General features: G+C 44.2%; 1 protein-coding gene across 5 annotated transcripts in view; it reads left to right on the top strand.

Moving 5' to 3' along the window:
- ATOSA (atos homolog A) overlaps nucleotides 1–22,971 on the top strand; it is a 73,889-nt gene that overhangs the window by 33,546 nt on the left and 17,372 nt on the right. For 4 of the 5 annotated variants that reach the window (XR_014773974.1, XM_084754571.1, XM_084754570.1 and 1 more), the window contains 5 exons: nucleotides 13,759–13,943; nucleotides 14,851–15,053; nucleotides 15,288–15,413; nucleotides 16,688–18,488; nucleotides 20,955–21,068. Coding sequence is in view for 4 of the 5 variants with exons in the window: in XM_084754571.1 (XP_084610697.1) it covers nucleotides 13,759–13,943; nucleotides 14,851–15,053; nucleotides 15,288–15,413; nucleotides 16,688–18,488; nucleotides 20,955–21,068 (2,429 nt within the window). In the remaining variant the exon portion in view is untranslated. The remainder of the gene's footprint in view (nucleotides 1–13,758; nucleotides 13,944–14,850; nucleotides 15,054–15,287; nucleotides 15,414–16,687; nucleotides 18,489–20,954; nucleotides 21,069–22,971) is intronic. The other variant, XM_084754572.1, reaches the window with a different exon arrangement.

Raw genomic sequence — 22,971 nt, 5'->3', positions numbered from 1 at the left:
GGCGAGGCTAATTCTCCCTTTCCCAGCAGTCATTAGTTTCCTGAGGCTTTTCAAGTGCATAAGGGCGGGATCCTACAAAACCCCCTCCCACATTTGCATGTGTACTGATATCACCACTGTTCCGGTCTTGCTTATGCAGCCATTTCTAGGAGAGACTGTTGCATAGCCGACTTCTGGCATCCTGGCTCTTACAGCCTTTCTGTTCCCTCTTCTTTGATGTCCCCTGAGCCAGAGAAGCAGAAGCTGTGATGGAGATGTGTCCGTTGGGGCTGGGCTCCCCACAGCCTGTTGGTTGCTGCATTGTGGCCAGTTTTGGTTTTGGTACAAAGAGAGACTTCGTTGATGACCAGTGGCAGCTACACTTACCCACGAAAGGTAGCTCACACACTAAGATGGTTCTGTGGGTCATGGGTCTGTCGTGGGCTTGTGGGTTTGCAGGTGGTGAAGGGCCAGAAGAAGTGGTCCTTTAACAGCTTTAAAGCAAGTAAACCTACAGAACCAACACACCCGTAAGCCACTGTGACACATTTCCGTTTTAAAGTTACTGATCAAAGTATGAGCACAGCAGTTGGTCTAGGTTAGGGGTGAAGCCGTTCAGAGTGGAGAGTATTTGTGATGCTCTGAGTCTTGATATTTGCTTTGGATAATATCAACCCTTAGTCTCCCAGGTCTGCACACGTCACAGGTCTAGCACCTGTGTTGTAAGCTCCCCTGTCCGCCGAGCTGTTGAAACCATGCCGTTTTCACTTCAGTCTGTAAATGTTAATCACAGCGCGTGTCGCTGGCACTGAAGCGTGAAGAAGCACTTGTGCTGTGACACTTAGAGGACTCGGGATAGATTTGTGCTAGTTCTTAAAAACTACATGTTGAAAAATGAGCCGTATTGACTTGAAGAGAAAGACCCTGTCAGCCCCTGCCCCAGCGTGTAAAACAGTCAGTTGAGAAATACCTGTTCCTCACTTGGGTGTTTGTAACAAGTCTGTGCAGGTTTGTGACTGCAGCTGACCCAAGCCATAGTTGTATACAATAAAGATGGGGCTTTCATTATGACACAACTCCTCTGCCCTCTCGGGCCCCCTTGCATAGTTGTCACTCTCTTCTTCTCACTGCCTGGTTCTAAGGTTCCACTATGAGCAGGCTCTCTGGCAGGCAGAGTTCGAGGCCAGCCTGGTGTACATAGTGAGTTCCAGGACAGTCAGGGCCATACAAACCCTGTCTTGAAAAACAAAATAAAGGGGAAAATGGGAGGGAGGGAGGAATGGGAGGATACAAGGGATGGGATAACAATTGAGATGTAATATGAATAAATTAATAAAATTTTTTTAAAAAATAAAACATTATTCAATAAGTTATTAAAAGTTGAAATGAAGAGCTAGGACCATATGAACATAATTCTGTGAGCTCCATATATCTCTGTATCTCCAGTGTTTGTACCTGATTTCATGCCTTATAGGTAATTTTTTTGGTTTTTATGTTAAAATCATTCTCAGTCCATGCATTACATTTTATCCTCTCTATCTACTCAAGAGTGACATTCAAAGCATCCTTTCCTGCGTCATGTACTCTGATATGTTCATGGGTTGTTGGTTTTTTCTCTCTCTCTACTGAACTGTTTTCATTACTTAGAAATGTGCTGTATTTCTCCAAGTCTGATTGTGAAGCAAAATACAAACTTTGTCTTGAAAAAATAAAAAATAAAAAAAGAACAAAAAGCAGGGACTCCTGGGTGCTGGAGAGATAGCCCAGTGGTTAGGAGCACTGGACCCAAGTGTGGTTCCCAGCAGCCATGTCGCCAGCTCATGACCTATAACTTTAGTTCCAGGAGCTATGCTGGCCTCTGTGGACACTACGCTCATGAAACACACAAAAACACATATGCACATATTTTTTTAAATTAAGAATAAGAGTTCCGAATCTCTAAACATTATTCTACAGTGGCTGCACTTTGACTCACAAGCTCTGCCACGGAGCTACGTGCCCAACCCCTGTTGTTATTTTTAAAGATTTCCAGTTTGTTCCATGTGCAGCTAAACCTCAAAACACAGGATTTCAAACTTTTGAAAGTTTCTTCTGAAATTAAGTCTCAGCAGAATCATAATGGCATGTTCTTCTCCATAAGCGTGTTCAGACAACACGCTTTACCTTTGAAGTGGACAGGGCTATAAGCTGATTGCCTCCATCTTTCTCAGGGAAATGAACTAAACAGACAAAACCTATTTTCTTAGCTTACATAGTTCAGAGCACAGTCAAGACTCAGACTCTTGCTAACATGAAACCATAACTTCACATTATTCTTGGTGGCTCTCGATATTGAACTCTGGTCCTTGTCTGTACTAGGCAGCCGCTGTCCCAGTGCCATACGCCCCCCAGCCTGAAATGCAGACTGACTCTGAACCTATCCTTATCAAGTGTCCTTTCTTATGGCCATAATTTTTATTTTGGCTCATGTTCTCAATTTCCTTAGAAATGTGTAAATCTAAGAGCTGGGTGTGTTAGTGTTCACCTGTAATCCTTACAGGCAAGAGGCTGAGGCAGGAGGATTAGGAGCCCAGGCCCGCCCTGGGTCACATAGTGAGTTTGAGGCAAGCCTGGGCTACGTATTGAGCTCTTCTTATTCGTCTGTCTGCCTATATATCCATCTGTCTATGAGTCTATTACCCATCTCTACATGCGTTCTTGATGTGCAAATTCAGTTCTTATGAGCATCTACATCTACAGCTATTGTTTTTTCTTCAGATAAAAGGTTTCTTATCTCAATTCTTTCTGTAAAAAAACATTGAGCATATTTTCAAAAGGAATGGAAAATAGTATGTGCTTACTTCAGTTTTGGTCAATCATTGTATAATGCATGTAAATCAGAATCAGATAAAAATCCATCACTTTCTCTAGGTTTCTGCGCTTGGTTGGTTTTGATGCTTGATGGAACACAATAGTCTTTTTTGCATTTTTAAATATATTTTATTAATTTATTCATATTACATCTCAATTGCTATCCCATCCCTTGTATCCTCCCATTCCTCCCCCCTCCTGCTTTCCCCCAACTCCCCTCCCCTATGACTGTGACTGAGGGGGACCTCCTCTCCCTGTATATGCTCATAGGTTATCAAATCTCTTCTTGGTAGCCTGCTCTCCTTCCTCTGAGTGCCACCAGGCCTCCCCATCCAGGGGACGTAATCAAATATGGGGCACCAGAGTTCGTGTGAAAGTCAGACCCCACTCTCCACTCAGCTGTGGAGAATGTCCTGTCCATTGGCTAGATCCGGGTAGGGGTTTGAAGTTTATTGCACATATTGTCCTTGGCTGGTGCCATAGTTTGAGCAGGACCCCTGGCCCATGTCCGCCCATCGTAATGTTCTTCTTGTAGGTTTCTAGGACCCTCTGGATCCTTCTATTTCCCTGTTCTCCCTTGCTTCTCTCACCTAGAGTCCCAATAGGATGTCCTCCCCTCTGTCCCACTTTTCTGGTAAGTGAAGACTTTCATGGGATATGCCCCTTGGGCTAGTGTCCAGATATAAGTGAGTATATACCATTTGACTCTTTCTACTTCTGGGTTAACTCACTCATTATGACCATTTCTAGCTCAATCCATTTGTCCACAAATTTCAGGAATTCCTTGTTTTTAATAGCTGAGTAGTATTCCATCGTGTAAATGTACCACAGTTTCTTTATGCATTCTTGTACTGAGGGACACTTAGGCTGTTTCCATGTTCTGGCTATTATGAGTAAGGCCACTATGAACATGGTTGAGCAAATGTTCTTGTTGTGTGCTGGAGTATCTTCTGGGTATATTCCAAGGAGTGGAATAGCTGGGTCTTGAGGAAGCCTTATTCCCAGTTTTCTGAGATAGCAGCAGATATATTTCCAAAGTGGCTGTACTAGTTTGCATTCCCACTAGCAATGAAAGAATGTTCCTCTCTCTCCACATCCTCGCCAGCATGTGGCGTCGCTTGAGTTTTTGATCTTGGAACACAGTAGTTTAATTGGAAGTTGTTTTTTTTTTTAAGTGGTGAAACATAAAATAGTTGTATATCTTAAAATTAATGACATTACAAATTGGATGGGGTAACAATAGTAATTGTACATAATGACATATTAATGGCCTCTTTGAGTTAGACAGTGTGACTATCCTGTGAGCTTTGCACATGTGTTTTAGATTCATTTTATTTATTTAGTTTTGGTTTTTTGAGACAGAGTTTCTTTGTATATTCCTTGGCTGTCCTGGACTCACTTTGTAGACCAGGCAGGCCTGGAACTCACAGAGCTCTACCTGCCTCTCCCAAGTGCTTGGATTAAAGGCTTGTGCCACCACACCTGCTGTATTTTTATTTTTAATTATATGATCATGTGTGGATTTGTGTTTGTGAGTATAGGTGCCCATGGAGGTCAGAGATGTGGGGTCCCAGGAGTTTGGGTGGTGTGGGTAGGTGCCCATGGAGGTCAGAGATGTGGGGTCCCAGGAGTTTGGGTGGTGTGGGCCAGCAGACATGGTTGCTGGGGACTGAACTTGATCAAGAACAGCTCACGCTCTAATCTGCTGAACTCTCTCTAGCCATGGCCCACCTGTCTTCACATTCTCCTGTATTAATGTCATTATGAGGATTAACTGAGGAATGACATGTGTCCTAGTGTCTGACATCCAGAAAACACCTACATGGCCACTGCTACAGCCTTTTAGCAGTATTAATTAAGGCTGTGTGGTGGATCCTCAAGCAGTGCAGAGAACAGTGCTCTTCAGTGTCAGAGGAAGGGAGCAGCTGTTGCATGGCTTTATGCTGTAGCAAAGTCCTTTACCAAACAGATTGATACTGCTCCTCCCTCTCTCTCTGTCTCCCTCTCTCTCCCTCTCTCTCTCTCTTTCTCTCTGTCTGTGTCTCTCTCTCTCTCTCTCTCTCTCTCTCTCTCTCTCTCTCTCTCTCTCTCTCTCTCTCTCTCTCTCTCTTTTCTCTGAGGCAGGGTTTCTATTGTAGTCCTGCCTGTCCTGGACTTACTTTGTAGACCAGGCTGGCCTCGAGTTCACAGAGATCCGCCTGCCTCTGCCTCCCAAGTGCTGGGATTAAAGGCGTGCGCCACCACACCCGTCTCCGTTGGTGTTTCTTAAACTACTGCATTTGTAGAATGCTGAATGATCATGATGCAGTGTAGAGTGTTGCTCATTAAAGACTCTTGTTCTGACATTTTTCCAAAATACAGAAATTTAATACCATTGTTATAATCCATGGAATTTTGGTATTAGAGGTTATACATATAGAAAGGTTATTCACAATAGACTTGGAGAATGCCAGTTGTTTTAAGAAGACCCTTTCCTGCTGCTTAATAGATCTTTGCATGCATTACAAGTCTAGTAGTAGCAAGTATTAAAGATACAACCCTTCTTCCTCTTACAATAGTCACCTTTTTCTGTCTTTAGACACTGAAAACATTTGTAAGGACTGTGTGTTTGTATTTACCAGGCATTGGAATGGTTTGTATCCTTAATTAGGACTGGAGGGGTAGCTCTGTGATAGAGCACTTGCCTAGCATATGCGAAGCCCTGAGCTTAATCTACAACCCTGCCAAAATGAAAAAACCGAGAGCTGATCATGATGCCTACCTGTCATCCTGGCCCTCAGGATGCTGAGGCAGGAGAATTCAAGGCTAGCTTGGGATACATAGCAGTTCCACACCAGCCTGGGCTGTATATTGAGACAGTCTCAAATAAGACAGAAGACACAAACTAGCTGGGCAGTATGTAGTGATGGATGCCGTTTTCTTGAGGATTCTGACTTACATGGCATTTGTCAAATCAAGGTAACTTTATAAGCAAACCTTCTTGGCCCAACAAATGAGATATATGAAAAATATTCACCTAGTTACTATATTTAGTTGTGAAACATTAAAACACTCTGTTACCAAGGTCAGAAATAAGATGTTCACTGTTGCTACTTGTGAGCTGTGTTGTATAGCTAGCCATTGTAATACAGCAAGAAAAACAAGCTAAAGCATAAAGACTGGAAATAGAGAATCAAAACTCATTTGCAGTGATTATGGTTGATGAATTAGAACATCCTGTATGCAGGATATAGGTTCACCTCTGCTGTCCCGGCCGTGTGTCTGTATGTCTGTGTGTGTCTTCCCTGCATATATGACTACACACTGTGTGTGTGCCTGGTTCCCACAGAGGTCAGAACGGGGCATCAGATCCCCTGGAACTAGTATTATATATTGTTATGAGCCAACACGTGGGCGTTGTACCTGGGTCTTGTAGCAGAGCATCCAGTGCTCATAACCACTGAACCATGTCTCCTATGGACATTTTTAAAAATACGTTTAAAATTTTTGTATTATGTGTGCATGCTTGTCTGTGTGTGTTTGTGCACATGAGTGCAGTGTCCACAGAGACCAGAGAAGGACATGAGATCTCCTAGAGCTGGAGTTACAGGCAGTTGTGAGCTGCCCATCCTGGGTGCAAGCCCTCGACCCACTGAGCCATCTCCCACTCACCATAGCATCAGACGCTGCCTCCTGATCTTGTCTTTTACTGTACACTTTATAAGTCAGTGAGATGCTGTGCTTTCCCTTCAATCAGCAAGTTACATTTTAAATGTATGATAAGTCTAAGCATGGTGACAACACTAATGATCCCAGTGCTTGGTAGGTTGAGGCAGTAGGCTTGCCATGAGCTCACCTGAGCCACTGTAAATTCCAGTTCACCTGAGCCACATACTGAGACTGTCTGAAAAGACAAAAGAAAATAAAGGAAAAATCATTTTAAAATGAGAATATAGCCAACAAGATGGCCAGGAGGGCAGGGCATCCACTTTCGACTGATAACCTCATGGTGGTGGGGCATTATCGCCCTACAGCAGTTCTCTGACCCCCTTACTGCATGGAATACACGTGCAGAAATACTCACATACAAAGTAAAATGTAAAAATAAATAGAACAAATCAACCAGCAAACAAACAAAAACGCCAACACTAAATACTTTATATTTATCTGTACTTTTGAGGTATCTAGTGCTGTTTGAGTGGATCCAGATGATGCAGTTTTCTTCTGTCAGGAGGGCTCATTTTAACATCTCTGGTCATGCCTGTCTTCTGCAGGAGAATTTTTTCGGGTTTGCTGTGTATGTTTGTCTTGTTTTATTTTTGAGACAAGGTCTCACTGTGTAGCCCAGGCCAGCCTCAAACTCACAGAGACGGGCCTGCCTCTGCCTCCCAACTGTTTGGATTAATGGTATGTGCCACCACACCTGCTTGGTGTTTGTTGTATCTTTAAAATCATTCTGCTTTGATTTGTAATGGGTTCTCAGTTGAGATGATTTTGTTTGGTGCTTTCCTGTTCTGTGTTCTCATCGCTGCTGTCTGGTACCTAGCCACCCTGACCTCCTTTCTCGTCACTTTTTCCCCTTACTCATGGGGACAGATGAACGCTGTCTGCTTCTTCCAGTGCCTCAGCATGGAAGCCTGCTCCTGTGTATTTCCCTGTCAGAGATGCCTGTCCTACGGTTGGTCTGTAGTGTGGAGTAATCTGTACCCCTCTTCTTCTGCCTTGGCTGAAAACAGCCCAGTGGCTGACAAATAGAGTTCCCTGAAGGGGTGAACAGAGAAGTCAGACACTTTCCTTGCAGTATGTCCCGCAGAGAGAAAGCAAAGCCTGTGGAAAGTCCTCCTTTCTCCCAAGGATAGACAAGGTCTTTCTCATCCTCCATTAGAAACAAAGAAATTAAGTAACATGTCTGAACTTGCCCAAAATTGTACACTCTGAATCTTACCACCTTTTTGTAAAACTGCATTCTCCAATCAATCTTTTAATTACAGTCGCAGAACAGGTACTAATTAAAGGTCAATTTTGTGGGTGAAACAGGAGGATTTCTTGGAGTTGAAGGCCAAACTGGGTTACATAGCAAGTTCAGGCCAGCCTAGAGTACAGGGTAAAACCTTGTTGAGACATTGTTCACAGAAGTCTTTGCGTGAATTTGGCTTGTACTTCTCTTCGGCTGTCAGTGTTGTTGAGTGTATTCTAGCTTCCGGTCTATTTTTGTTTTGTTTTCTGTGTGTTTTGTCTACATGTCTGTCTGTGCGCCACGTGCATCCACTGCCCTCAGAGGCCAGAAGAGGCCATCAGACGCCTGCAGCTGCAGTTAGAAATGGTTGTGAGCCATCAGGATTCTTCGGGCAGTTGAGCCTGGGTCCTCTGGAAGAGCAGCCAGTGTCCTTAAGCACTGAGTCTGCTCTATAATACACTAACTTCTTTTCTTAAGGAAGATATATGTCTCAAAACATTTCTTCAACCAGCCAGATGCACCAGAAGGGAAATACTCATGAAAACAATAGTTTAATTCACAGTCTAGTTCTTTGTAAAGAAAATCATTCTGTGCTGGGGATGATGGCACACGCCTTTAATCCCAGCACTCGGAAGGCGGAGGCAGGTGGATCATTGTGAGTTCAAGGCTAGCCTGGTCTACAAAGCGAGTCCAGGACAGCCAAGGCCACACAGAGAAACCCTGTCTCAAAAAAGAAAAGAAAAGAAAAGAAAATCATTCTGACTATATGAACTTGTACAGTTATAGTGTATTTTAAAGAAAGTGCCTATTGACTATACTGGGTTTGCTGTTTAATGGTTGACAGTTAGCTAAAAACAAACCTAAGTTTCTACCATAGCAAGGTATACCAAAATCAAAGGGCAGAGTCTTTTCTCAGAAATTTCTGAAGTAAGAATTTTCATTTCATTGGCTGGGGATGAGACTTGGTATTTGAATACCTCAGAAGCGTGATTGAGGTCCTAGATCTGATCCCCAGCACTGGGGGAAGAGTCACTTCAGCTTGCCCAATCACTCAGTAGCAGAGCTTACATGTTTGTGCCACAGGGTTCCACTAACTATCACGTTGTAATAATTCAGGTTCAAAAGTAATTACAATTTGGACATCTTACTTAACCCTAAGTACATACAATTAATATCTAAAATATAATTTATCTGAAGCCAGCAGAAGAGGACCAGTGAGATGGCTCAGCAGGTAAAGGCACTTGCCAAGTGAGTCTGAGTTTGATCCCCAGAACCCACAAAATCCCAGGAGGAGGGGAGACTTGGTTCTAGAATTTGCATTCAGATCTCCACACATGTGGTATGGCTCACACAACTTACACTCACGTACATGCAACACAGCGACAGACAGAGAGAGAGAGAGAGAGAGAGAGAGAGAGAGAGAGAGAGAGAGAGAGAGAGAGAGAGAGAGAGAGCAAAACAAAATGAAATTAAGTAAAAATTTAAAAATACAACCAGCAGAAGAACTCAGGATGAGCTGTAGGTTTCTAAATAATACCTATCAAAAACAAGCAAGATGACTGTCTAAATTATTTAAGATCTGGAATCTGTGAAAGCTGTCCTGAGAGCTTTCTAGAACCCATGCCATAAGTTGGAATGGTTGCCTTTGAGTCTTTTTGGCCTGAAATAAAACTAAGAGAGGGTTGATGAGAATGCTGAGGGAGCGCAGCCTTCACGGTGGATTTCTCCCTGTTGATAATATGTGTAAGCCTGGGCACATGATTCTAAAATTTAGTTTTCTCTTCCACAAGGAGGGAAGTAGTGTCCAGTGGTTTTATTTAAGTTTAATATTGTGTCCCTTATGTGAATGCCAATATTCTTTAAAAAAAAAAAACTTACAAATAACCCTTGCAACTGCAAATGCGGTCTGCAAGTTGTTGCTGTCTCAGTTTAATCAAGTGAAAAGGTGGCTAGGGAGCTGGCCTTGGGGGTGAAGCACTTGGCCACAAGTGTGAGGACCAAGTTCAGATCCCCAACACCCACATATAAGCCTGGCAGGCCTGACAGCCACCTGCAGCTCCAGTTCAGGAGTTGGAGACAGCAGGTCCCCAGGAGAGCAACAGCCCTCAATGGCCAGCCCTAGCTTCAGCAGAAAGCCTAGCTCAGAGAAAGTAGAGAAGAACAAAAAAAAGGCACCTTCCACACATGTGAGCACTCACACACACGCCAAGGTACAGAAATTAAATAAAGGAAAGCTGAGATAAAAATGGTGTGTGTGTGTGTGTGTGTGTGTGTGTGTGTGTGTGTGTGTGTAGAGGTGACTCCATAGTTTAGAGCAGAGAACCAGAGTTCAGTTCTCTCGACTCATGTTGGGTCAGTCACAACTGCTTATAGCCCCAGCTCCAGTGGAGCCAACTTCCTTTTCTGACAGCAGCACATTCCCACATACAGTGTGTACACACACACACACACACACACACACACACACACACACACACACACACCACATGTACTTAATTTTAAAAATCAAATCTTTAAAAATAAATAATTAAAACAGGCTGGGCACAGTGGCACACGCCTATAATCCCAGCACTCAGGGAGGCAGAGGCAGTTGGATCTCTGTCAGTTCGAGGCCAGCCTGGTCTATAAAATGAGTCCAGCACAGCCAAGTCTACACAGAGAAACCCTGTCTTGGGGGGAAAAAAATCAAGTCATTCCATGATAGGTTTGTTATTGCTGTTTCTCATAACCATGAGTTGAAGATTTCTATAGTGTGTGTGTGTGTGTGTTTTCAGTGTACATGGGGGGGGGGAGAGAGAGAGAGAGAGAGAGAGAGAGGTACATAGGGAAGCTGGAAGCTAGAGACCAACTGTGGATGGTTGGTTCTTTTTGTGTCATGTTTCCATGGTTCCAGGGATGAAGTGTTAAGACTCTCACTGTGAAGAAGCAGATGGTTCTGAGTGCAACAGAGCCCTCGAGAGAGTGCCGAGTTCATCTTCAGTGTTGATTGGCTTCTTCGGCCTTTCCCTTTTCCCGGTCACATTAGTGGTCAGTGTCCCAAGATTTGAAGAAGGTTGTCTGAAATAATTGTCTGGGGAAAATGGCGGTATGTAATCATGTGGATGAGGAAGGCATGACTCTAGGTTGCAGGCCAGAGTCTGGCAACACCCACTCACCGTGTCAGGGCCTTATGCAAGCTCTGGGAAGAGAAGCAAGTCAGTAAGAGGTCAGTGTAGAGAGCAGGTCAGACAGAGGCCATTCACAGACAAGATGGGGTGTTCTTCACGAAGCTGTGGGTAGAGAAAAGGAGCAGAAAGGTATTCTCGATGCACTGGAAAGAGAATGGAAGGTACAAGAGCTCTGTAGGTGGGGTAGAGAGACTAGTAACCTGGGATTCAGACAGCATCCACATCAGAGTCCATGTCACATTGTCCAGCCAGAGCAGCTGACTCTGTGTGACAGCTCTAGCCCTCGTGTCAGGCTTGAGGGTTTATAAGTGGATTCATTAGGAAGCCAACAAGTGAAGAAGAGATAGCAAAACCTTTGTACCTTGAGGATTATAATGGAGTGGGTTTTCAGTAAGACAGATGTGCACTAGGGTGGGAGATGGACCAGGCTCCTCAGCCTCCGTGCACTGTGTTTGCAGTCTGCTGGGAGCTGGGCTGGGGCTTTGGAGAGCCATGCTCTTGAGTATCCGGACCTGAGCCCTCTTCAACTAGAAAAGGGGGCAGCTTAGTGAAAGCTCTAGATGCTTGTGAGATCCAGAGATGGAATCGGCCGCCTCACAGCTACATGTGCAAGGACAGGCTGCTGACAGTTCCCAGGGCAGGGTCTGAGGGCTTATGTGGAGGTTGAGTTAGACTTACCCAGGATTCTTTCAACCCTAGAGGCTACACTTTTATGCTCTTCAGAAGCAGTGGGGCTAGGTGTGTGGTAACACACGGTGGCTGGCCCAGCATTTGAGAGGCAGAGGAAGGACACCCAAAAGTTAAGGACAGCCTTGACTATTTAGTGAGTCTGAGGCCAGCCTGGACTAAATGACAACTCATCTTAAAAATCAAACAAACAAACAAAAGAGAGGCAGAAGTAGCTCAGGAAAACCTCAGAAGAGAGCATAGCCAGTTTTCCGCTGCCTTTGCACCCTTGAGAACCCCACACAGTTGAGCAGCGCACAGCTCTGTGTGGGGATGGGGTGGAGGAGCAGTGTTCTTCCCAGGGCTGGCTGGGCTGCTGCACATGGTGTTGACTTATTTCTGCTGCCTGCCAAGGCAGTAGAAAGATTCCAGGCCACTCGTGCCACAGAGTAATATAGGAAAGAGGCCAGGGAAAAACCTGGGAGATTACTATAGAGACAATTTATTTAAAATAATATGTTTTATCTTCAGAGAAGGCAGTCTGTTGATATGAATCAAAATGTTCTTCTGTGAGTTTATCCCAAAGAAATAATAGTGAGTTCATAAGCTGACTATTCAAGCATATCAGTTTTCAAGCATATTTATAGATTCTTATGTCTATTTAGAAAATAACTGACTCATCATACATCCAACAATATGGGATCGATGAAATAGATCGTGGTATAGTTATAGCTAAGTAAAACTACAGACCTAGTTTTGAGAAGGAAAGCTGTCCACAAGTTAAAACACATGTTAAAATACAGTTTTTTAAAAGATAGAAATTAGTGGGGCAGCAGAACGGCTCAGCCAGTAAAGAGGTGCTTGCCAGCAAGCCTGACAACCTGAGTTCAGTCTCAGGAGGTCTCATAGTGAAAGGAGAACCAACTCCACAAATTTGTCCTCTGACATCTATTTGCACTGTGGCATACACCCCTGCTCCATAGGTGCCAGCATACATGCACACAAACATGCACATGCACACATAAATTAATAAAATGTAATTAATAGTTTAAAAGTAGGAAGTATGATTGTATGTCTATAGGATTATCTGTGAATACCCTTGATTTATGACCCAATTTCATTCCCAAATGAGATTTGAGACCTTCTGTTTTCCAACCATCATATTATAATTTATAATCCCATTTCCAAAAATAATTATGTATCACAAAAATACAAAGTGAGTTAAAGTGTGTGTCAGATGTATATTATTTTCATTTCTATTTAAGAAACAAAATATATAATAGCAGACTTTATGGTCATGGTGAACAGCAGCATTATTATAGTAGTTACGAGCCTGACTTCTGGAGCCAAGCTGTCTGTCCAAACTGCATATTGTGTGGGGTGAGCTTTTGTCCAGCTTTGGTTGCCTGTGAGAAGCAGGCAGGAGTCCTTGTCCTTCAGTGCTCTGAGGCCTGAGCTTATCCAGAGAGAGGCCTTAGAACTGGTGATACTTGATGCCAGTAAGTCACGTCTTCAATGTTAGCTGTCATCCTCCTGCCTCAGCCTCCCCAGTGCTGGGATTTTAGGCCTAGACTACACCCTCAGTCAGAGAAGGGTTTCGTTGTTGGTAGTGGTGGTTTGGGTTTTGTTTTTTGAATTTAGTTTTTGCTTTCTGAGACAGGGTCTTGCCTAAGTATGCAGCCTCAGCTGGCCTCAAACTTACAGCTATCCTCCTGCCTTAGCCTTCTGAGTGCTGTGATTATTGTACGTAGCTGTCATGAGTTCCTGTTGAGTACTTTAGGGCTAGAAGTGCATCTCAGTGACAGAATAAGCTGAAGTAACCAGGCATGGTGCTGCACACCTGCAATCTTAGAACCTAAGAGATGGAGGCAGGGAAATTAGGAGTTCAAGACCAACCTCTACCACTTAGTGAACTCAAGGCCAGCCTGGGCTACATGAGACCCTATCTCTAAAAATCAATGAGCTAGGGATATAGCTCAGTTGCAGAGCATTCGATGGCATAGTAAAGCGCTGGCCTAGTGTATGTGTGGCCGTGGGTTCAGTCCCATAATACTGATAGCTAAATAAGTAACAGCACTGTTAAAAAAAAAAAAAAAAAAAGAATAATTCAAGTGGTGGAAATCTTAATACAATACAGAATTTTCCTTTTTTTAATGCCAGATGCCTTGGATGAATATTTTGAGTATGACGCAGAGGAGTTCTTGGTGTCTTTGGCCTTGCTGATAACAGAAGGAAGAACACCCGAGTGCTCCGTGAAAGGGCGTGCAGAGAGTTTCCACTGTCCTCCAGCGCAGTCTCGTTTTCCGGGAACAGCCAGACATGAATGCAGCGACAAGCTGGCCCAGGTGATCACCAGGCTCCATTGCTGTTGGGGTTTGTCCTTTGTATAAACTGGTTTGCATTTTTTCATGCCTTCTATTCTGTTAGAGTGATTTTTGTGTTTGGGTGGGTGCTTGGAAGTGCTATAGGAAACTTCCCTAAGCGGAGGGGAGGGTGAAAGCCCCCCTTGTGCCCCCACACACCGCCTGAGGCCTCACTGCTGTGATCCCACTTATTTACTTGTAGAGTCTTACCTTGGCCCACCCACTTTATGTTCTGCTTCATTAGATAACTCAATGTTATGATGATTTTCCTACATTAATTATTTCCCCTGTGTTTTTTCAGTTGGAATAATTTTGTTATATTAATATTTTAAAAGAGAAATGTTGAACATTTTGATAAGTAGTACATAATGTAATTTAAAATATTTTCCAGCTATTAATTTCTTAATGCATTCCTGAACTTCAACTTTTTTAAAATTTATTTATTTATTTACTTATTTTAGTTTTTTTGAGACAGGGATTCTCTGTGTAACCCTGGCTGTCCTGGAACACAGTCTGTAAAGAACTCAGAGATCCTCCTGCCTCTGCCTCCCAAGTGATAGGATTAAGTCCTGCACCACCAACAGCTTAATTTTTAAATTAAAAAAAATTATATGAGTGTTTTGCCTGCATGTATATCTATCTGTACCACCTGAATGCTGAGTGCCCATGGAAGCCAGAAGAGGCCATAGGTTCCCCTGGAGCTGGAATTACAGGTGGGGGTGGAATCCCCACCTTGAGGATGCTGGGAATGGAAGAGACAGGCAAGCCCAACCAAGTGCTACCTCATATGCCCTGCTTCTCATGCAGATATCTACAATTACAGTTTGGAACTTTAAATACAAAGTTAGGGCCATTATTGAGACATTTGTTTATATTCCATTTCTCTCAGTGTCGCCAAGCCAGACGAACCAGATCTGAGGTCACGCTGTTGTGGAAAAATAATCTTCCAATCATGGTGGAAGTGATGCTCCTGCCAGATTGCTGCTACAGTGACGAGGGGCCTAGCACAGAGGGCACGGATCTGAACGACCCTGCCATTAAGCAAGACGCACTGTTACTGGAGCGGTGGATCTTGGAGCCCGTTCCCCGACAGTGAGTTGTTCAACCTCCTACACCTTGCTGAACCCCTCTTTCTTTTTAAGTAGTAAAGTTGAGATACTTAATATATTCTCTAAGTAATTATGACACCAGGTGACATTAGGAAGTGCACACGTAGGTACTGTAGAGTACACAGCCCGAGGGGCGCTTGTTCTCGCTTTCCTCTTGCAAAAGCGTAGTTGCTCTGTACTGAGCGACTGTGTGACTGCGCCATCTTCCTTCCCTTAGGAACGGTGATCGCTTCATCGAAGAGAAGGCGCTTCTGCTGGCTGTCCGGTCGTTCGTGTTTTTTTCTCAGTTAAGTGCTTGGCTGAGTGTTTCTCATGGTGCTATTCCAAGAAATATTCTTTACAGGTATGTCAGGGTGGAGCGGGGCTGGGGGGGTGGGTATAGTTTACTGAGTGGTGTTTTACCTGTCAAAAGCATATTTCCTTCATCATAAATGAAAATCAGTACAGGTTGATGAAGCTTCTCTCAAAACAGGTTAAGAGAATAATTATGTTATATGAGTAATCTTGTTGGGCTAAGTCTTGTTAAGATAGCTTAGTGGGTTAAATTTGGTGTAGAATACTGTTTCTGGAACATTCAGGCTTACCTTAGGAAGCCAAGCTGGACTTAAATGCTGTGATGAAGTAAAAGAAGTAGAGGTCACCTGGGTTTGTGACTTCCTTTGATGATCTGGAGTTTTCTGCTAAAACACAAACACTGGTGGACATAGTGCTGGGTGCCTACAGTGCCAGCTACTCTGAACGCCGGAGTAGGGGCATTGCCGGAACAGTGAGTTTGAACCTGAGCAAGAGACAAGAGCATCTAGATGGCTAGATAGATAGATACATAGATAGATAGATAGATAGATAGATAGATAGATAGATAGATAGATAGATAGATATGTGTATATATGTATATATGTGTGTATATATGTATCTACATACACACATACATAAACTTTTTAAAGTTTTTTCAAGGCAGGTGTTTCTCTATGTAGCTTTGGCTGCCTACAGCTCACTCTGTAGACCTGGCTAGCCTAGAACTCACAAAGATCTGCCTGCCTCTGCCTCCCGGGCACTAGGATTGAAGGCATGCACCACCACTGCCCAGCCCCTTTTTTCTTTCTATTTTGGCAAATATGATTAAGTTATAATATTCTTGAGCTTTTGGTTTTCTTTTGTTCTTAAAAAAAGAAAATCTCAGTTGAGCATAGTGGGTCATGCCTGTAATCCCACAGAAGGCTAAAAGTAAGTGGGTCATTGCATGTTTGAAACCAACCTGTGCTACATAGTAAATTCCATGACACCCTGGGCTACAGAGTGAAACTCTTGTTTGTTTTGTTTTGGGGACAGGGTTTCTCTGTGTAGCCCTGGCTGTCCTGGAACTTGCTCTATAGACCAGGCTGGCCTCAAGGTCAAGGATCTGCCTGTGTCTGCCTCCTGAGTGCTAGGATTAACAGTGTGCATGGGCTCCCTCTTCCAAAGCCCGTCTCCTGTGCCGTGCATGCTGGTTTTAGCAGTCGCTTGCATGGTAGAGTGGCTGAAAGTGGGCCCAGGTGGGTGTTAATGTTGAGAGAGAGAAGCCTGCTTTGTATCCTTACGGTGGGCGGCTTTTGACTGGTCTGTGTTATTTGGCTCTAGAATCAGTGCTGCTGATGTCGACTTGCAGTGGCGTTTTTCACAGACTCCAACTGAGCACGTGTTTCCTGTTCCCAATGTCTCTCACAATGTGGCCTTGAAAGTCAGCGTTCAGTCCTTACCCAGACAAGCTCATTATCCGGTTTTGGCCTGTAGCATTCATACTAACATTGGTCTATATGAGAAGAGGATTCAAGAACAGGAGCTTAGAGTCTATCAGCATCAGCATCAGCATCGTGGCCCTGGCGAACTGGAGCACCGTTGTCCCAGCGGCCCACAGAGTCTTTGCAGCAAACACACATGGACCATGGCACCTGTGAGTGCCTTGCACGTAAGAAGTGGAATGCCCCCGGAGTACACTGTAGCCATTAGAAACGTCAGGCTCTGCCCAGGCACAGGAAGCAAGTCTGACCATGGGGCATCTCAAACCAGTGCCATGGGCCTCAGCGGCCCCGGAGAAGTCAAGTCACAGGAGACATCAGTGAGAACTTTAAAATCACTCTCTGTGATTGATTCTAGTGCCCCCAGCTGTCAGAGCTCCCGGCAGTCTGTGGGGGAGCCCAACCCTTTAATTGACTCCCTGATTCAGGATCGACAAGAAGTCATTGCCAGGATTGCTCAGCACTTGATGCACTGTGACCCCAGCTCCTCTCGTGTGTCCGACCTCCCCTTTAACGCCCAGGAGCCCACTTCACTTAGCCCAAAGCTTCACCCAGTGTCACAAGAAAGTGAGAGTGTGAGAAGGTGCAAAGAGGCATTCGCCGTCTCTTTTGGGAGTCCAGACTTTAGCTCCCCAGAAGGCACCAGTGAGGGGAAAGTGAGAGGGAAGTCGGAAACCTGCACCTCTCACAGTCCTTACCCTCGCCAGCCTGGGGAGGCGAACCCGCTCATTGGCTCTTTGCTCCAGGAGCGGCAGAGCGTCATAGCCCGGATCGCACAGCACTTGGAGCACATAGACCCCACAGCTCACATTCCCCGGCCTGCATTCGGCAAGCACGACTCCAATTCCATTCCTTCTAAAGTGTTCAGGAGTTCATATGATAGCAAAACCTTGTTGAAGAAGAACAGAGACAGCTTCTCTGCTGCTCAGACAGAAGTGTCCTTACTGGAAGACAGAGGTGATGGGGAAAGCCCCAAACCTAGTAAGTGCTTCCCGTCTTTCAGATACAGTCCTCAAGAAAAGCCTCTGGGACACGAAGCAAGAACTCAGCCTCACGACTGTCCTGCTGACCTCACCCACAGCGCCAGGCAGGAGCTGCAGGAGGCTGCTGCTGGCTTACTAACCTCCTCTAATGCGTCTCTCTGCAATGAAAGCAGCTTGGGTTTGATTAGCAGATTGGAAAGTACACCTTGTAAATCACAACTTAAGGAGCAAGAAATGAGCCATGAAACTGAGAAACAGTGTTCACACTGCAACAGTATTGACAAACAGATTTACACAAATAAATGTACGGAGAAAAGAAAGGATGGGAGTCACAACCCGGGGTCTCTCGGTCACCTCCAATGTGATGACTCAAAAGGAATTGACTCAAAAGTAGCAGTTACTGTGTCGGAAATGTCTGACTATTTGAACAACTACAAAACTAATTGTTCCAATAAAGGCTCCAAAAGATCAAAGACTTGTGAGCAAAGCACTCGGCTTGGCACAGAAACTGATCTCAGTGAAGATATTGAGGGTTCCAAATGCACATCAGGTCAACTAAAAACTGAGCAGGAGGAAAAAGACGATTCGGTTGGTGAAAAACTTCAAAGTGTAAAGCACTGTGTGTCTACAAGCAAAGGACTGGAAAATGCAGACATGGGGGTAGGTAACATGTAAGATTTCAGATGTAATTCTCAGCTCTTAGCTGTGCTGTGAGTTTTATTCACTGGCTAGCCGGTTATAAAGGCCCAGGGGTGCCTGCTGTCCGTGGAATCCCCACTGTGGTGTGATGAGCCTTCTGCAGAGCTACTAATATCCTTGCCGACAATGCACTCTCTGGAAAGGAAACACTAGGTGCTAGAAGACACAGATCATGGATCACATGGTTTAAAATTCAGTGAGTGGTCCCTTCTTTAAAAACTACAATTACAACCAAACAAGCCAACTACAAGCACAGCAGTAACTTTTTCAGTGCTCGGTGGGGTCTGTCATCTGAACCTTCCGGCAGTGCTGACCCTCAGCCGTAGTCTAAAGGCTGTGTGCCCCTTTTCTCCCATGCAGAAGCACCTGGTCTTTATGTCTGGCCTGTGCATGCGGGAATGAGTGCCGTTTACTAAAACAAACAAACAAAAAAGCCAAAACAGTTGATTTCTGAGCTCTTTAAAACACTCAGTTCCTCTTGGCACTTTGCCACAGGGCAGATAGGACGGACACATTGGGTAAACTGAGGCTCAGAGGAACCCTGTCCTCCCCAGTGGCTGCTCTGGCACACTTAACCTTTTCTCAGGTCTCTTGTAATCCAGGATGACCTGGATGCTCCCTCAAGCTAATCAAGGACGAGCTGGCCTAGTCCTGCGTTGCCTTGTGTCTGTCTCCGTATTGCAAGCAATCAGTAGGGAACAAGCAGGAAGGACGCCAACATCGCTGTGAGCTTGGTGTGTTCTGCAGGCAACTCTGTCCTGTGCGGATGCTGCACAGTAGTTCCTTAGGCTGTCTGCGGGAGCTGCACTAAGTGCTTACTCGGGGCATTTTAGTTCCTGGCTTTTTCCCTCACGGTTTAGTGCTTGAGTTACACAAATAAGCCGTATCATTCTGAAATCTCCATAGTTCGTAAGCCTTAACATGCTGCTTAAATAGCAAGGTACACCCTAAAGTGTAATTGTCACAGAGACTTACTGTGACCTTAAGGTACAGTGGCTATGCCTGCAGATCCAGGCTGTTAGAAGCCTGAGGGAGAGCAGGCCTGCACACGTAGTTTGGACATGGTGCTTTGGTTAGTGTTCCAACACTGACGTGTTCATGTGCTTATTTAACATGAAATCATGCACGTGCTCCAGTGCCCTCCGCACCTCCCCAGGGTGACCTGCTTTTTACCCCACAGGCCAGGAGGGCTACGTACTTGTTCTGGTTCACAAAGCCGATAAATATTAGGACTGTAGCCAACTTAGTCTTTTTTACTTTTTTTTTTTTAAAAGATTTATTTTTATTATTTATACAGTGTTCTGCCTGCATGTATGCCTGCAAGCCAGAGGAAGGCATCAGATCTCAGTGTAGATGGTTGTGAGCCACCATGTCGGTGCTGGGAATTGAACTCAGGACCTTTGGAAGAGCAATCAATGCCTTTAACCTCTGAGCTATCTCTCTACCCCCCCCCCATTTTTACTTTTCATTCATGAATTTATGACTTTAGGTATAAATTTGTCCAATTTGTAAGAATTCCCCCTGCTTTTTGAGAGAGATCTCAGCTGGTTTCCCAGGCTGACCTTGAATGCCCTGGCTTGTCAGTCTTCTTCTCAGCCTTGGAAGCCACTGGGATTGCAAGCATATGCCACTATTCATACTCTACCTGTTTCTTGGCTCACAGTGAAAACACAGTGCTATGACCCTGTTTCTTTTTGTGTTGTTTTTGTTTGTTTGTTTTTGTTTTTCAAGACAGGGTTTCTCTGTGTAACCTTGGCTGTCCTGGACTCAATTTGTAGACCAGGCTGGCCTCAAACTCACAGTGATACACCTGCCTCTGCCTCCCTAAGTGCTGAGATTACAAGCGTGTGCCACCATGTCCAGCTAGCATCTAATATTTTAACTTGTTAAAAAAAAAAAAAAGAAAAGCTAGAAAACATATTTAACACTGTGTCATTACCAAAAATCATTTTTAGAGGATTAAGTTTAGTATGATGAGTTAATTATAAAACGGGGCTGGAGAGATGGCTCAGCAGTTAAGAGCATTTACTACTCTTGCAGGGAACTCAAGTTTGGTCCCCAGCAACCACATGGTGGCTCACAACCATCCGTAACTACAGTTCTAGAGGGACCCAATGCCTTCCTCTGGCTTACACACACACACACACACACACACACACACACACACACACACACACACGACACTAGATTGTGAATGAACATGCTGAGAAGGCAGTTGTACTAGGCACACTGCAGAACTTTTAAAGCATGGTATCAAAAACAAGTGCTACTTTCTGTTTCTGTGTATGTGCGTGTTTATACATGTAAGATGGAAAGGACTATTAGCGCTACCACCAAAGGCGTGCACCTCAGACTGCATTAGGAATGAATCTGCAAACTTACCATTGTTTAAATATTTCCACTAAAATCTAGTACTTTTCCTAACAGAGGGCTACACTGAAACATTCAAGTGTCTGGAGAAAACATAATTCTCATTCCTTGGATGGGACGTCAACCAGAGCCTTTCACCCTCAGACGGGGTTGCCTCTCCTCTCAAGTCCTGTGAGTTCCCTCAGTCCCGTCATAGCCAGCATCTGCAGGCAGCCCACCTGCTCTCAAGCGCCTCAGCTAAAGTTCATAAAAATGTTTCAGTGACTGTGAAATAATTTTTCCGTTAGAAAACCTTGTGGGTTTTGATAGCACCATTTAACAGCTATATAGTAATATAGGAAAAGACTATGGATTGAATAAAAGTGAAATGTACTTCATTGGTGTTGAAATTTTTCCTGAAGTTCTTCTGCTGAATATTTTAATTGTTACTAAGTGTAAAAAAAAAAACTTTAAAAATACCTTGATATTGATAGAATTTCATATAAACATTTTTGTTTTTAAATCTCAGTAAATACCAACACCAACAACAGTATTGCCTAGAAACTAGTATAAATAGGTCAACAGTTTTGAGTGTCGTGGTTAAAATCTCACTATGGAGGGCTTGAGATTTTGCTCAGAGACACAGTGATTCATGCAGGAGGCCCTGGGCTAGATGACTGCAAAGCAGAGGCTATCCTGGCCTGTGAAGTGAGACCCTGTCTCCAGAAGGCAGGGCTGTGTTTGAAAGAAAACCTACAGATGTGCGTACACACACTCCATATGGAAAAACAGTAGCATGGAGTCAGCCGAGTGGAAGTTGAGTAGGTGCATAGACAGGTATTTAGGAAGCACCTAGAATGACGGACAGAAATGGCCAGAGAAGACAAAGCAACATGCTCATTCTGTCCAGCAGAAGTTCCAGCACAGACAAGGAGGGCGCGGAGCGTGGTGTGAAGGAGGCAGAGAGCATTATGCGGCTGTACAGCTGAGCCCTTGCTTGGTTTTGATGGTTTGTTTTATATGTTCTGGTTCTGGGACACAGCTGAGCCAGAGACCTTTTCTGTGATATTAAAGGTTGAACCCATTAAATGAGCACATGCTAGGAAAGCACCCTACCACTTAAACACACTTTTTCCCCATTTTTTGAGGGGTGGTGGCTCTACTTTGAGGCAGGGTCTCCCAGAGTTGTCCATTCCGGTCCTGAACTTCCTGCTTGCTTGCCTCAGTGGCCTTTACAGCTGACAGGGTTGCCATCACGCCTAGCCTTAATCTCAGCTGTTTCTTCTTAGACCAGTGCATCAGATGTATCTTATATTAATTAATTAATGATATGTATTTTACATTAATTCCCAAGACAAACCTAACTCAGTGTTGTATATGACTGTACATTTAATTTGCACATAGACCTTTCATTTTTGGTGTATTTTGGCATAAGTGGTTTGTGAGAAACATAATCTAGTACATGCTGGTGACTGAAATTTCAGAATACTGTTTTTCATGCCCATTCCCTGTAAATCATTACATTTCTTGAGAATGTTACAGTGGATAGGATGCCAGCACTCTTAGTTTCCCCCTTTTAATCTAAGCTCTAAATGTTACAGGCACACATGTCCCCACGGTACACACATGCATGAAGAAGATAGATGACACTGACCTCTGACATTCACATATGTAAACACATACTTGCACTTGTCCGTACACAGACCCATGTACCATACACAAGCACATGCACACAGTCATACACACACACGCACACACACACACACACACACACACACACACAGTTAAGAGTCTTTGTACAGAGATACTATGTAAGATTTAGTTTTGGGGGAAAACCTAGTTTTACTTAAAACCTAGTTAAAGTGCTTTCATGAGTCACCTGTGTTCCCCCCCCCCATTTTAATAAAATGAGATTGAAAGAAAATATGCCATGAGCATTATATTTGAAGTAAATATATGTTATGAGAGACTTTTATTTAAGGATGTGTTTTGGGCAGGAAAGGTGCCTCAGCAGGTAAGGATGCTTGCTGCCAAGCAGGATGACCTAATCCGATCCCTTGGGCCCACACGCCAGAAGGGAGAACTGACTCCTCTT

This window comes from Acomys minous (assembly GCF_964271855.1).
Source record: "Acomys minous genome assembly, chromosome: 13".
In the NCBI taxonomy this organism is placed as follows: domain Eukaryota; kingdom Metazoa; phylum Chordata; class Mammalia; order Rodentia; family Muridae; genus Acomys; species Acomys minous.
Note: the sequence above shows the minus strand (reverse complement) of the source record. Positions and strands in the feature narration are given on the sequence as shown.